The sequence below is a fragment of the Alternaria burnsii genome (genome assembly GCF_013036055.1).
Source record: "Alternaria burnsii strain CBS107.38 chromosome Unknown 732, whole genome shotgun sequence".
NCBI classification, from domain to species: Eukaryota; Fungi; Ascomycota; class Dothideomycetes; order Pleosporales; family Pleosporaceae; genus Alternaria; species Alternaria burnsii.
Window position 1 is genome coordinate 1,401,222 of NW_024066113.1, and position 13,792 is coordinate 1,415,013.

At 51.1% G+C, this 13,792-nt stretch overlaps 4 protein-coding genes across 4 annotated transcripts; 3 read left to right on the top strand and 1 right to left on the bottom strand.

Annotated features, from left to right (window-relative positions):
* Positions 1–586: 586 nt before the first annotated feature.
* GT037_005958 (mitochondrial carrier) lies at positions 587–1,679 on the bottom strand (the record flags this gene model as incomplete). Its single annotated transcript, XM_038931005.1, has 4 exons — positions 587–1,261; positions 1,313–1,414; positions 1,452–1,471; positions 1,529–1,679. 4 exons carry the CDS (start codon positions 1,677–1,679, stop codon positions 587–589), a joined length of 948 nt encoding a protein of 315 aa, XP_038786694.1.
* Positions 1,680–2,281: 602 nt separating this feature from the next.
* On the top strand, positions 2,282–3,619 carry GT037_005959 (phenylalanyl-trna synthetase mitochondrial precursor; the record flags this gene model as incomplete). Its single annotated transcript, XM_038931006.1, has 1 exon — positions 2,282–3,619. The coding sequence occupies one exon, from the start codon at positions 2,282–2,284 to the stop codon at positions 3,617–3,619; it is 1,338 nt and encodes a 445-aa protein (XP_038786695.1).
* A 5,319-nt stretch (positions 3,620–8,938) lies between these two features.
* GT037_005960 (uncharacterized protein) lies at positions 8,939–10,831 on the top strand (the record flags this gene model as incomplete). The annotated part of the gene is made up of 3 exons (XM_038931007.1): positions 8,939–9,425; positions 9,481–10,319; positions 10,370–10,831. The coding sequence occupies 3 exons, from the start codon at positions 8,939–8,941 to the stop codon at positions 10,829–10,831; spliced, it is 1,788 nt and encodes a 595-aa protein (XP_038786696.1).
* Positions 10,832–12,289: 1,458 nt separating this feature from the next.
* GT037_005961 (ribose-phosphate pyrophosphokinase 4) lies at positions 12,290–13,789 on the top strand (the record flags this gene model as incomplete). The annotated part of the gene is made up of 5 exons (XM_038931008.1): positions 12,290–12,360; positions 12,597–12,688; positions 12,757–13,129; positions 13,314–13,668; positions 13,715–13,789. The coding sequence occupies 5 exons, from the start codon at positions 12,290–12,292 to the stop codon at positions 13,787–13,789; spliced, it is 966 nt and encodes a 321-aa protein (XP_038786697.1).
* Between the last annotated feature and the right edge of the window lie 3 nt (positions 13,790–13,792).

Here is a 13,792-nt window from a genome sequence, read left to right on the forward strand (position 1 = left end):
CGTTGTTGCGTAGAACGTAACGTCTACCAGGATCTTGGGTTGAAGATCGTCTCGTACGAAGCGGACAAACATGATTGTGGGTTTGTGTCGCACTTTTGACAAGGTAGATGGACCGTGGTAAGGTTTTAGTCGGGCTGCAGTCCTGCCGCCGTACTGCTCTTTCTACGGCCGTAAGTCAATCCACCACAACGGTCACAGCATGGACACATGACCCACTAAACCCACTCCACCTGAAGGCATACGTCATAAAGCTCCTGCTTCCTTCACTTATTAGCTTCTAGGTTCGTTATTAACAGTGGGATTTTGGCGTCCAAGAAAGCTTGATCTGATTAATATGCATCAGAGAAGCACAACAGCGCGTTGAGAAACACTGCGGCGGGAATGTATACTTCTCTTCGGGTTTCAAAGATTCGTGCAGGCACAAATAAATCGTATATATATCGGCCGAAGCATCGAACCGTGTTCTATGATTTCGCGCCGCAAAATGCTGTCAGCGCCAAACGCCCGCCCATGTGGTATCATTCGTCTTGTCGCGTACCCCAAGATTGTATAAAACACATGCGTATTTATGCTGAGCCTCTTTTGCCTACTCAAGCTTTTTCAGTTGCCGGTAGACCTTCTTATGTTGCTCCAAAAACAAGAACGTAAGCACGGTGTGGGGTCCAACACGGATGAAGCTCGGTACCCAGCCCTTGAACATCCAACGGAACCCTTCTGCTCTCATAGTATCTGAAACAGTCTTTATGAGCCCAACGTTCTCGCTAGAGCTCATGACTTTCGTCTTGATAACATCTACCGGCGAGCATATCGTTGTAGCTACGAATCCTGCCAAGAACGATGCGGTGAAGTGTGTTGCGAGGTTGTCTTGCAACGGCGTGTAATTCAGCAACACGCGCTTAAATCCATCGTATGTTGCTAGTTGACCCACAGTCATGAGCACAGCTCTTGACGAGTTGGGCCAGACGCCTTTCCACAGACTTGCTACTCCTTCTTCCCGCGACATTCGTATTATCCCGTCGATCGCATTCTTGTATCCTCGTCGCTTCTCTCTCGGTAATGCTGCGTCATGTTGCATCCGGACATTCAGAATGTCTCCTGGGTTACCGGCGAAGCCTCCGAGAAAGCCTGATATAGAGGCCATGCCGACCAGTGTCAGGAACGAGGGTTTCGAGTCGGCGGTCGTCATGCGGTCTTTAAGGGCTTCGTAGACACCGAAGCGTGTCATGCTGTAGGTTCCTTGGCGAAGTTGCGCTGCGGATATCTAGTGTCGCATTAGCTGGAAACATGTGAAAAAAGACCCAAGACCACGTACGCCTTTGTACAGCCCCAGTGCTCCATCAGTCTTTATGACATGACCAAACATTTGCATCATGTTTAATCGTACGCCAGATGTCGCTTGTGTTTGTAACCGGACCTGAACGAGTGAGTATGTACGAATTGGCGCACGCGACAGCTGAAGAGCCTACCTTGACTGTTCAGACTATCAGCCAAATGTGCAATGTTGCGTGCATAGCTGTGGGAGACTTACCAAGATCCAGCGGGTGCGTAAAGAAAGTCGCAAAACAACTTGCGCTTCCACCAAACCAGAACGGATAATGTACCGGCGTCTTCTTGATAGGCTTCACATCTTCGCTCTTCCGCAGTTCAGCCACGCTCACTTTCTTAGTGACGTCCGCCATGTTCAAGTTGAAGGCTGCGCAGCGACAGCATGTGTAGTCTGCAGGGGCAGGGAAGCTGTCGCCTTAAAAGTCAGGAAGCTTGGTGAAGCGTCGGTGGTAGTTGAGAGACCGAGAATTCGGCACGCGGACGTCATCGGCAAAACGTGCTGCCTCCGGATTTAAGCTCGGAGCTGGTGGGCAGGGCTTGGCGTCGCGTGCGGTTTTGTGGACGCCACGGTAAAGAGCGAACATCCCCATCAAAGATGCGGATACCCCTTTCCTCTACGGCTCTCTGCCGTCAATTGTGTCAGAATGCCTCGCTGCGCATACCACGGAGCTCGGTGTCGCCTTGGCCGTCGCGTCATGCGGCGAGGCACAATTCTTCCGGTAAGTTTGTCATCATGTGATGCGGCTCCTAGCTTTCTGTACCGAATCGATCATAGTCACATCCATTGATACAAGATCCGGGATCTGTCGTATCAAAGAGACCACTGTCTTTATTCAGTCTGGTCGTCGTGCTTAGCTTGTATTCGAACGATGAACCGTATAGCATCTAAGTACGAACAGGAGCATTCCCAAAAGAGATCAAAATAGAAGGCCGGACATACCAAACTGACGAATGGATGAATACCCCTTCAACAATCCTTGACGTGGTAACAAGACGCCTGCATCTGCAACCAGACCACCCTTTGACCATCACACGAAAACTCATCGAGTCCCGGTTTCCAGGTTACAAGACTCACAATGACCTCTTTCCTATCGTCACAACTGGACAAAATTTCGACTCGCTTGGCTTCCCGTTAGATCACATAGGTCGTAGTAGGACGGATACATACTACCTAAACAAGAACACTGTGCTACGAACACATACTTCAGCGCATCAAGCCGACACATTCCGGAACAACGAGAGCGAGGGGTACCTCATCAGTGCCGATGTATACCGAAGAGATGCGATTGACAGAAGTCATTATCCCGTGTTCCATCAGATGGAGGGAGCGCGAACTTGGGATCGCCAACAAGCAGAAAGAGAAGGCAAGACGCTGGCGAAAGTCATCTGGGATGATGTGGAGAAGATTCCTAAGCACAATGTTGCAGTTGAAGATCCAAATCCTCCTTTTCATGCTGAGCGCAACCCACTTCAAACAGGTCACTCAGCAGAAGAGGCCGAAGCCATGGCAGCACATCTTAAACGCAGTCTCGAAGATATGGTAGTTACGGTTTTCAATGCTGCAAAGAGTGCTACCGATACAGAATCACCAAATGAGCCACTAAAGGTACGATGGGTAGAAGCCTACTTCCCCTTCACCTCGCCCTCGTGGGAACTCGAGGTCTTTTGGCAAGGCGATTGGCTCGAAGTCCTCGGTTGTGGCATCGTCTCACAACCCATCTTGAACAACGCCTCGGTCCCTACACGCATAGGCTGGGCTTTCGGTATAGGTCTGGAACGCATCGCTATGTTGCTCTACTCTATCCCAGACATACGCCTGTTCTGGTCAAAGGATGATCGGTTCTTATCGCAATTTAGTGAGCAGAAAACCATGTGCCGCTTCGTGCCCTTTAGCAAACACCCTGCATGTTTCAAGGATGTAAGCTTCTGGTTGAGAAGTAGTTCTAACGCTGCTGGTGGAGCCGTAGCGGTTCATCCACCTGCAGGAGGCATGTCAAACAACACGCCCACAACAACATCCGGTGCACCAATTCCACCAGCGGCTCCCGCGCCATCATCTTCCAGTTTCCATGAAAATGATGTGATGGAAATCGCGCGAGAGGTCTGCGGTGATCTAGTGGAAGATGTGCGTCTCACGGATGAATTCGTGCATCCCAAGACTGGACGCAAAAGCTTGTGCTATCGCATCAACTACCGCAGCCTGGAACGCACACTCACGAATGAAGAGACCAATGAGCTGCACGAGCGGCTGAGGGGCTTGCTTGTGGAGAGGCTGGGCATTGAACTAAGATAGCGTCGGTCGCGGAGGACTGTTACGGGGCATACGGTACGAGTTTGAGATGTACTGATCGGGAAGGCGGAGCTGGTGGAAATCCTTTTTGGTGTTGGAAAACGGTGCGGGAAGGAGCTCGCCGATATGGAAAAAATAAGGATAGGAGAGGGTGTGAAGGCAGCACGGCCACGTGAAAGGTAGGGATGGCGACCATGGGGTTCTACGATCTCGATCGCAATATGGAGTTTCCAGCGGAGTGAGTCTACGTGTGTGGTAAAGGGCGGAGACGAAGGGAGCGGACGACTGCCGGATGCGTAGGTGTGTGTGTGTGCAAGAGAAGGGAACTAATGTCGGCTATCGACCCTCTCCCTCCTCACGGCGATGTCCACTGCATGAAGTGGTACTTTGTGGCGAAACTATGCACGACGTTCACATCCTCGGAATCCTAGCCACGATATCATCTGCCGTGCTGAATGCCCGACATGCAGAGCGAAGGAGCGGGCAACGGTTGCATGCTTGCGTCTTGTTGCTCGTATCTCGTAAAACCTCGCAATGTACAATAGATGTGTAGAAACATGTCACCCCAGCGCAACTCTACTATAACGATATCTATTATTACATCTTGAAAATTGGTACTTGGTACCGTTGGGTCCCATACTCGGTGCCTCCTTTCTGCATCACCGTTCTCTCTGGGTGTCCGCCTTATGCACGGCACCCCGCATACTCCGGTTAAGAAGGGAAAAAGCAGGGCATGCAAGTACCGTGCAGGAAAATCCTGTTTCCACACATAGCTAAGGCATCTTTTTGCGCATGAACGTTTGACAACACTACACTACGCTTGAATATGGTGATGGGGCAAAAATAGTACCATGTCAGCAAATGCGTGTCTCATGAGGTGCTCGCCCAATATGCGGGAAGCAATATGGTTTGCACACATCAAGTTCAATGTATCTGCAGGCTGCAAGCTGATGGGGCACAAGGACCCTGTTCAATCCTTCAATCCAGAAAGACCAGATTCGATACGGGATGCGCCGTTCGAACCTACACACATGCACACACAATCCGTCACCTGCAGTTAGTTGCGGGATTTCGAGTACCAAACCCTAATTGCCACGGCGCCAGCGGCTTGCTTACTTCCCTAGAAACGAACACATCGCTAGCTAAACTAGCTCAACGATCTGAAGACGACATCTTGTCTTTTTGCATCTAAGTTTGGCGCAGGTTTGGTGTAAGTTTAGTTTGCTGACCAGCGACACTCCTAAATTCCGAATTCCGAAGCTAGAAGATGCGCGGGATAGAGCTTCTAGCTGCCGTTCCAAGGTGCTAGGAGCATACTCCGGAGAAAGAAAAAAGGGCCGTACGAGTCTTAAAATGGCGGACTTTTTGGCGTCTTAGGGGTTTCTTGCTTGTGTAGGGGAAAGTGTGGCGGGTGCTTGCGCAATTTCGCTGTTGCTTTTGCGCCTCAGGCTTCCACGCGTCTTCGAGAAGCTGTTTCTCGTAAGCTTGTCTGTGCTTTAGTATGCCAAGCGGCTTTAAGCTCTACTTTGCTTTGTACATCGTCGATTTCGTGAATCTCCTTTCTTGCTGTGTGACCACCTATGCTCCGCTCGGAATCATATTCTTTGTGTCAGATCAGCCCCCAAGAGACGTGAATACGTGTTGACAGTGTTGTGGGCGCACATTTGCAAATTCCGCACGCTATACGAGGTGTTCACATCCCCATACCACGACGATGAGTGTCTCCAATGATAAGATACTGCATGACAATGCGTATTCCAACTGACCTACCGCCGAACCTACTCAGAGTGGCGTGTTGCCCCTGCTGTACAATGTAGCATAGCCGAGCGGCTGCTAGGGGAGGTCGACGATCAAGCTGTGATCGCGATCTCTATCGTAACTCACCACCAGGAGATGTCTCATACATGGGTGATCGTAGTTGAGGCGTATACTGACATGGATTCCCCACGAAAACCGAAAGTGCCGAAAAGAATGGCTCACACAAAGTAAGGCGATGTCGTTGGTGGAGAACCACCAATGGGGATGTATGTTGTTGGATACTGAGCGACAGTAAGGGGTCGATATTTGTTTTTCTAAGTCAGAAGTGTAGAATCTGGATTTGTGATTGATGCGAGGCAACAATCCGTTGGAAGCATGCAAACTCTATGGGATTTTGAGCATCAGTACGAGAGTCAAGCTTTTCAGTCTGGCTCTACTTGCCAGTCATGTTACCCTAACGTCTTTTATCGTATCACTCGGCGTCACAATGATTTCCCGTGAAAGATGCCGAAAATAAAATCAAGTCATTGCCCGAGGTAATGATCAATCCATTTGTCTGGCTCTGATATAGCAAGGACATCCTCCAAGCCGAGCATGTTCGGTGTCCTTGTGTGACTGTTGAGTGTATGATTTGAGTGGGGCCATATGTGCATTAAGCTCGCGTTATGACAGAAGCGACATTTGAACACAGACGTTTTTTGCTTGGAATCGCGAAATGCCCAAATTGCTCAAGGTGTACGTCGGAGATGATGGTAATGAAGATCCGCAGTAGCAATACGGTCGCGATTACTACAATGAGGTGCCGTGTATGTTCCACTCGTATCTCGGTTACGGTACAACTCGCGGCGGGTTTGGTCATGGAATGACTCGAAAAGACAAGTCAATGGGTTCGGCGCAATATCGCAAGGCTATGACGGACAGTCTCCGTATGATGTTTGATCGGAGACAGGCCTTGTGTTTTCCTTGGTGATCAAGCGCCGCGTGCCGACACCCGCGCCTTAGATGATGGAGTGGCGCGCTCTCGAAACAATCGAAACCGGCACACGTTCACCAAAACAAACACACAAGTTGTCGATTTGACCCAGCAATCCTAACGAAGGATTCAATGTTCGTATGCACGTCGATGTGAATTGATGTAAATCCATCTACTTTGGATCAACTAGTGCTGTTGCGCGAGGTGACCTAGCCGTCATGGACCAGCTGTTGCTGCATGGTGGGCATCGTTCGTTGCCTGCGAACCGACCGAATGTGACCAGACGCAGTCCCCACTCAGAACAGTTAAGAGCCACACTAGGATAAGCCAAGACGACCCCTTTCAGGAAAGGCGGTCCAAGCAAAAGTCTGAGCAGCAAGATGAACCGCACACAAAAGTTGCTTTTGATAAGGAACAGGAAAGAACGTAACCGCATGTGGTGCAAAATCGGATGATAATGACTCTGTGAAAAAGTTGGTGGCCCTCATGCAGCAATTCCTTGCTGACGCTGGCCCGTTCACTGCATCGCTTGGCGTGAAGCCGGAAAGCACTTGCATGCGAGCGGAGCGGGAAGCCGAAATTGAGTAGTGTGGTGTACCCAGTCATAGTTACATGCATATTGACGTGATGAAGCTTTGTCGTTGAAGACAGCAACGTCGCTATCATCTCGACCAGATGTCAAAGACGGTGGGCACATATGTCTTTGCATGATGTTTCGTGGGGGTCTAACGCTCGGCTACGGCATGTGATGACCAGCCACCGCACGGATAGTAGACTGAAACGGCATACCAGACTCGGGAGAAAGAGGCAGATGCGGATTGACGCAAGTCGTATCCAGAAGTTGGAACTCTAGAGCTGCCCACGGCAGACAGCGATCGCAGGCAGAAGGCGCAAGGCGAGTCTTTCAGATTCGCGCTCGTGATCGCGTCGGCGTCGGCGTCGGCATGGCAGAAGCAAGTCAACACGCAGTTCGCGTCTAGGAATGGAAGAGCTAGGCATGCACGAGTATAGTGCAAAGTTTAAAGATGGAGAGACAGCGTCGAGGGCCCACGGGCAGCTTGGACCTCTCTTGATCCCACGCAACCGTCGAGGGTAGTTGGCAAGTGAATATGTAGCGAATGAGTTAGTAACAGTGCGGTATTGACACGAGGCACGTTCGCCATACGAGACTCTGCTATGTTTTCCTCACACTAACCGAATTTTTTTGGGCAGCTGTGGCATACGCTTAAGCGACGGATGACGGCTATAAGCCTATAAGACTAGACCTCGCCTATAACTGCTGCGTGGGACATGGTGGCTCTATTTGCCCGACTCTCTTTGGGATGACGGTGGAAGTGATCGGAGGGGAACGACGGCTAGACGTGATCGTCTTCGTCTCGAGTGTTCGCTAGGAGGGCGCCCAAACCTGAGTGTCAACAGGGGAAGCAGTGTCGGTGGAATATGCCGTTTTTCTCACGATATTTGGCCGCTCGTATGAGCTGAAGGTTGAGTGCTAGTAGTGGAGCAGATGCTCATACCAGTGTTAAAGGGTCGCACCAACGCATGCGATAAGCTTTGAGCGTCATCGTCTAGAAAAGCTCGTAGTATTTACGACTCGCGGCTGCTGTTGCTGCTGTGCCGTGATGACCCTGTTTCCGGCCCAGGGTTGCCACGAGGCCGCTTCCGCAACCAATGACTAACCCCTGCTAGTTCTAAACGTTCGCTTCGCACCTGCCTTGTTCCTGAGGCGCACCTTCCTCGCTCCTGCCCCGAACTCACCAACGTTCTCGCGGCATGGCGGAGAGGCGCGCACCGTCTGCACAACCTCACCGAACTACCATCGAGTCGATTGCACTACGACAGCACAGGGCACATGTTTTCTTCTCAACAACACGTCCTTCACAAGCGCGCATCACCTCCTCACCAGTAGCCAGGGCCATTATTCAATCGCCAGCGGCCCTCTGCTGCCTCTCCCTGCTGCCCACCTGGTGGGCCGGCTTTCCTACCGCTTTGGTGCAAATCACCGGCATTGATAAACCACCTGGCAATTGAGCAGCCGGTCCGTAAGAGTAACGATAGATGATGATGGCCGATATGCTGCATCAGGTCCGCTTTACATTGCGCTAGACGCGAGCACCTGATGCTTCACACCAGCTCTGCTACTCGCCTCCGCACTATCCTGCAGATCGACATGTTGCAACCAAAAGGCACCATCCGTCACGACCATGCGCTGTGCTCGATGCTAAGGGTGGTGCCGCTGCGCACATCGTGCAGATCACCCTAGGCATTAATTGCGTGACGATATAGCCTACCCCACGAATCGCCAGACATGCGAGGTTAGGCCCGCGTTTCATCCAGCTCCCACCAACCCCATCTAGGACGCGCCCCGACAGCCTAGATAGTTTTGCTGTTATTGGTACTTTGCCTTTGCAGGGGCTCTCCTCGTTGCTGCAGGTATCAACACTAGTGCCTGTGAGCCACACTTAACCCGCTGCAGTGTCTTTTTTACCACATACATGCAGGGAAAGCCTTCATGTTTGACGTGCCCGCCTCCCGAGTCTCACCAACCTTGTACTTCAGACAGTGAGCCACGGCAACCTCAAACGTCCGTCATGGCACACATTGCCAATTGCATGCGCTCTGATTCCGACAAGTCTTCTGTTTATATAACTCTAGAAACGTCCTCCAGGATGGTAAGCCACCCAGCTCCACTCTCCATTGCAATGAACTATCATTTGCCCCGACGTTCACGCTCACTCAGAGATATTCAGGCTGCCAGAGATTCCCAATCGCCAAGTGCTTCTTCCCACACCAAGAGTCCTTCGCTAGCAGCCCTACATCAGCCTGCTGCATCCAAGTACCAACTCTGGCCTTCTGCAAAAAGCCCAGTAGGACTATCTAAGCCAAACCAATCTTCGGACAAGTTTGCCGCCCTTTCTGCTGGCCGATCTTCTACATCTCTTAGTGATACAGCCGTGCTGCCAGAGAGCAGTCTACCCTTTTGGCAGCGAACTGGATCCTTGTCAAGAAGAAGAAAAGTCAGTGTGCCCGAGCTTGGAAGCACTATGACTACTGTACAAGAGATGTCCATCGACTCCCGTAAGTTTCTCCTCAAATTCCACAATGTTCGAACGATTGCTTACAATGTCATCAGCGACCATCCCTGGGAGGCCACCCCTTCGTAAGCTCTCATACGAAGCTTTTGGCCATGAGAGATCATGTAGTGCTCCGGGTACCAACTGGAGGACCGGACCTTTTGGGGATGCAATGATGGCTTGCGTAACAGGTCCTTCTCACGTTCCAGCTCAAATCATCAACGCCCCTCCTTCTGATTTACCCAACGCTTCCGGAAGACCACTTTCTCCTATCCTTAGTCCTGGTGCAACACCCAGACCCTACCTCAAGGTCCAGACCGCCAGCATGGATGAAGAAACTCGTCCACAAGTACCACCTAAATCACCCGCTGTCGAGCGTAAAACTTCACCAGCCCCGCTGATCCTCAACTCGAAGACAAGTCGGCCACAGATGACAACGCCCGCCTCGACGACTTCGGGAGGTAACACACCATTGAGTGCGATGGACCTTCGAAGATCGCCCAATGGTAGTATCCCACTACCTACTCCACCGTCGACTTTTACCAATCCTTTCTATGCATCCTCACCTGCATCCAACAGAGGCTCGCCACGCACTGAGAGGAGAGATCCTATCGCAACACAATCGTTAGCTCACAACCGAAACATGTCAGAGTCGTCGATCATGGAAAGAGGCCGACCTAAACGACGCAACAGCAAGAGAGAACGCAGCAGGACTGTATCCGAGGCCGACGGTGCAGAAGCTATCCCAGACTCTTGGAAGCTGCCCGAAGGCATGCGCGTATCAGAGGCTGCGAGACGAATGAGTGATGCCGACAAGAAGCTTCTCCACAAACAGGCATATGATCAGGCTGGCAATTTTGAGGTTCTTCACAAACGTGATGTAGCATCACTATCAAGAGTAAGCTCTTTACATCCTTGTCAAATCGACTAAAGCTGACATCGCCACAGGAACTCAGAGCTCTCGACGAGCGCTGCGATTACCTCCGAAAGACCTACAAGTCTTTGCGAGCGGGTCGCCAAAAGCTGCACGGTCGTATGATCGCTTATCTCAGGCGTGGAGAAACAGTCATCTTTTCACGCGAATCACTCCTCAAACAAGAAGAGGCCCTAGCCGAGCTGGACATTTCGATCGACGAGTTCATCCTGAAACTTGAGCAGGCCGAAAATCGCCGCTTGCGACTCCGGCAAAAGTTACTTGAGCATGTCGCTGCTGCTATCGTGCTCAACCCTAGCGCTCGGGACCAGGTAGCCGAAACTACACCACCACGGAGTCCTGTAAAGGCCGATAGCCCTTCTCGACATCAACGAAAAGAGACCGAGTCAATCAAAATTTACGCCGATGGCCACGTTCTAAATCTCTTCTCTGACATCGAGAAGGCCATCGGCAAGATGTGCGAACAGACATGCTAAGGGCTTCTTGAGAAACACATCTTCTATTCCACCAACTTCGATACCCTCTTCCTTGCCTTTGACGGCCTATCATTAATTTCTACCTCTGGACATCTCACGACTTCATTTATTTGTACCATAACGACCTGAGCACACGCTCCTCTTACCGCTATCTCTTCTATCTTTCTGGACTGGCTCGACTTGACGTTTGTGTACACAAAGAAACGATTGCATCATCGACATTCTGCTTTATCGTATACGTTGGCATCTATACCCAAGCTTTTGCCCATCCTTTCAGTTTTTTTCCAAGTATTCTTTTGCACATCAATACTTTCTTACATCACGATTTCAAAAATGGCGATGACCATGCCGGGGTGGCGTTTCACGTTTGAGCTTTGACAAGGGCAGGACGCTGTTGTGGCGTACCATGTATGTATCTAGATACCACCTGCAGGGGTGGATGAATCAAGAATGACATCTCAAGTCAAACGTTCCAGTCTTCTTCCAGTATTTTTTGTGGCACTGATCCTGCCCAGAACCAGACTCAAGACATCGTCATGCCTCGAGCACACGGCTTGAACCTGGTACGAGATATCACACTGACGACCCTGGTAGGTACGGCGCCCAGCTTCCTTCTTCTGGATAGGCCTGCGACAGCAACTGTCACGAGGATAGTAAGTAATTTGCCCATAGGTACAGCGGAGCAAGCGGTACTTTGCGCGACAGGAATTGTGTATTCTAGAGCTCAAATTGTTTCATCGAACTACGTACCGCACGTGGCCAGGCTGGAGCCCTTGTGATAACATGGCCATTATAGTCTGTTTCAATGGGGGCATCGCAACGCCTTGAAAGGTGCCCAATGAAACGGAAATACGGTGGGGCAAGAACATGAGAGGGTACTTTGCGCAGAGTCTCGTTTCTATAGGTTACAAGGGGTCTATACGTGCTACGCAAGGCTGCACGCACATCCGCGCAGCAATCATGTCAATTTTCTTGATCCCACCCTTGTTTGATTGAACCAGCTTTTGCAGGTTTGGCGAGAAACATGGCAGCAAGAACTGAGGACCCGTCCGGAGATAGAGGACACGCCTAGAACACCCCGCGAGCTGGACACGGATCTCGGCCGCCGTCAAGTTTCAGAAGGCGACTAAATGACTGTTGGGTACATCCCAACACACGGCACGCATCGAGTATCCAACCTGAAAGACCAGATGTATATTTGCCGTTTAGCAGAGATGAGCTCTCTTTGAAGGCGCGAAAGTGGATTGTGGTCGAGATGCCGCAGATAAGTGTAATCGGTGGGGTCGGCTTGCTCTGCCGCGGTATGACTATCCAGAGTCTTTGTGCCGGCGCCACCTTTCTCCGATCCTTCTCCGCACGGGCCGTTGTCCGCGTTTTTGCGCGAAAAAGTTCACTCTTTGGGCGACGACGTGACGAGTTTCAGAAATCGACATATTTCCCGCCATTACTCTCGCCACCATGGCTACCAACAGCATCAAGTTACTGACCGGCAATAGCTATCCTGAGCTCGCAGCTCTAGTAGCTGATCGGTACGTTCAAGTTCTTACCTCTTGACGCTCTTCGAGGCTACGACTTGGCATGCACATGCCCAACGGTTGTTACGCCTTCATCACTACCACCACGCAACAGATATAGCTATCACTAGGCTTGTAAAGCTATAGAGCACATTTTTAGACGACCATATCATTTTTCCTTTTTCGAGAGTTAAAACAGGGTGCTCGACTGTCGCGCACCTGCTCGAGCAAGATCGCTAACGGAATCACAGACTTGGAATCGAGCTCACCAAGATCCTCGTGCTTCAATACTCGAACCAGGAGACTTCCGTGACTATCGGAGAGTCGGTCCGAGACGAAGATGGTATGCATCATCTTTCTCTGGGAGCGAGCACCAATGTGTCCGGCTTTCCTCAGCTTACCACAACGCAGTCTTCATCCTACAATCTACGCCACCAGGCGATATCAACGATGCGCTCATGGAGCTGCTGATCATGATTAATGCGTGCAAAACGGCTTCTGCTCGCCGCATTACTGCTGTGATTCCAAACTTCCCTTATGCTCGCCAGGATAAAAAGGACAAGTCACGCGCGCCTATCACGGCAAAACTCATGGCAAACATGCTTCAAACTGCTGGTTGCAACCATGTCATCACGATGGACCTCCACGCCAGCCAGATTCAGGGCTTCTTCAATGTGCCTGTAGACAACCTCTACGCAGAACCGAGTACGCTCAGATGGATTCGTGAGAATCTGGACGTCAAGGACTGTGTTATTGTCAGCCCAGATGCAGGAGGTGCAAAGAGGTAAGATCACGCCACATACGTTCGCCAAACACTGGTTTGACTATCTGGTGCCGAGTGCGAGAGTGCGCAACCATGCAACGGTGCAAACTCAAGACCCTGAAGCGTTCCCTTGTGCCATGTTGGAGCGTCGGACTGCTCTCCGCACCACGGCTTCGAGAAGGTACTAGTGCTAATGCATTTTCAGGGCAACTTCGATAGCCGATGGCTTGAACCTTGGCTTTGCCCTCATTCACAAGGAGCGAACACGCCCGAATGAGGTTTCGCGAATGGTTCTGGTCGGAGATGTACGAGGCAAGACAGCCATCCTGGTCGACGACATGGCCGACACATGCGGAACGCTCGTTAAGGCGGCGGACGTGCTGATCTCCGAGGGTGCAAAGGATGCGCTCGCAATTGTCACACACGGCATCCTGAGTGGCAACGCCATCGAAGCTCTCAACGGCAGTAAACTCAAGAAGATCGTTGTCACCAATACCGTACCTCATGAGGATAAGAAGGAGCTGTGCGATCGTATCGAGACGATTGACATCAGTCCTACTGTACGTAACTCATGCCTTCGAAGATTGCCGCTCTAACAACAAACAGCTTGCCGAGGCCTGCAGGCGTACCCACAATGGCGAGAGTGTTAGTTTCCTCTTCAAGCACGCGCCTGTCGACTAAGGA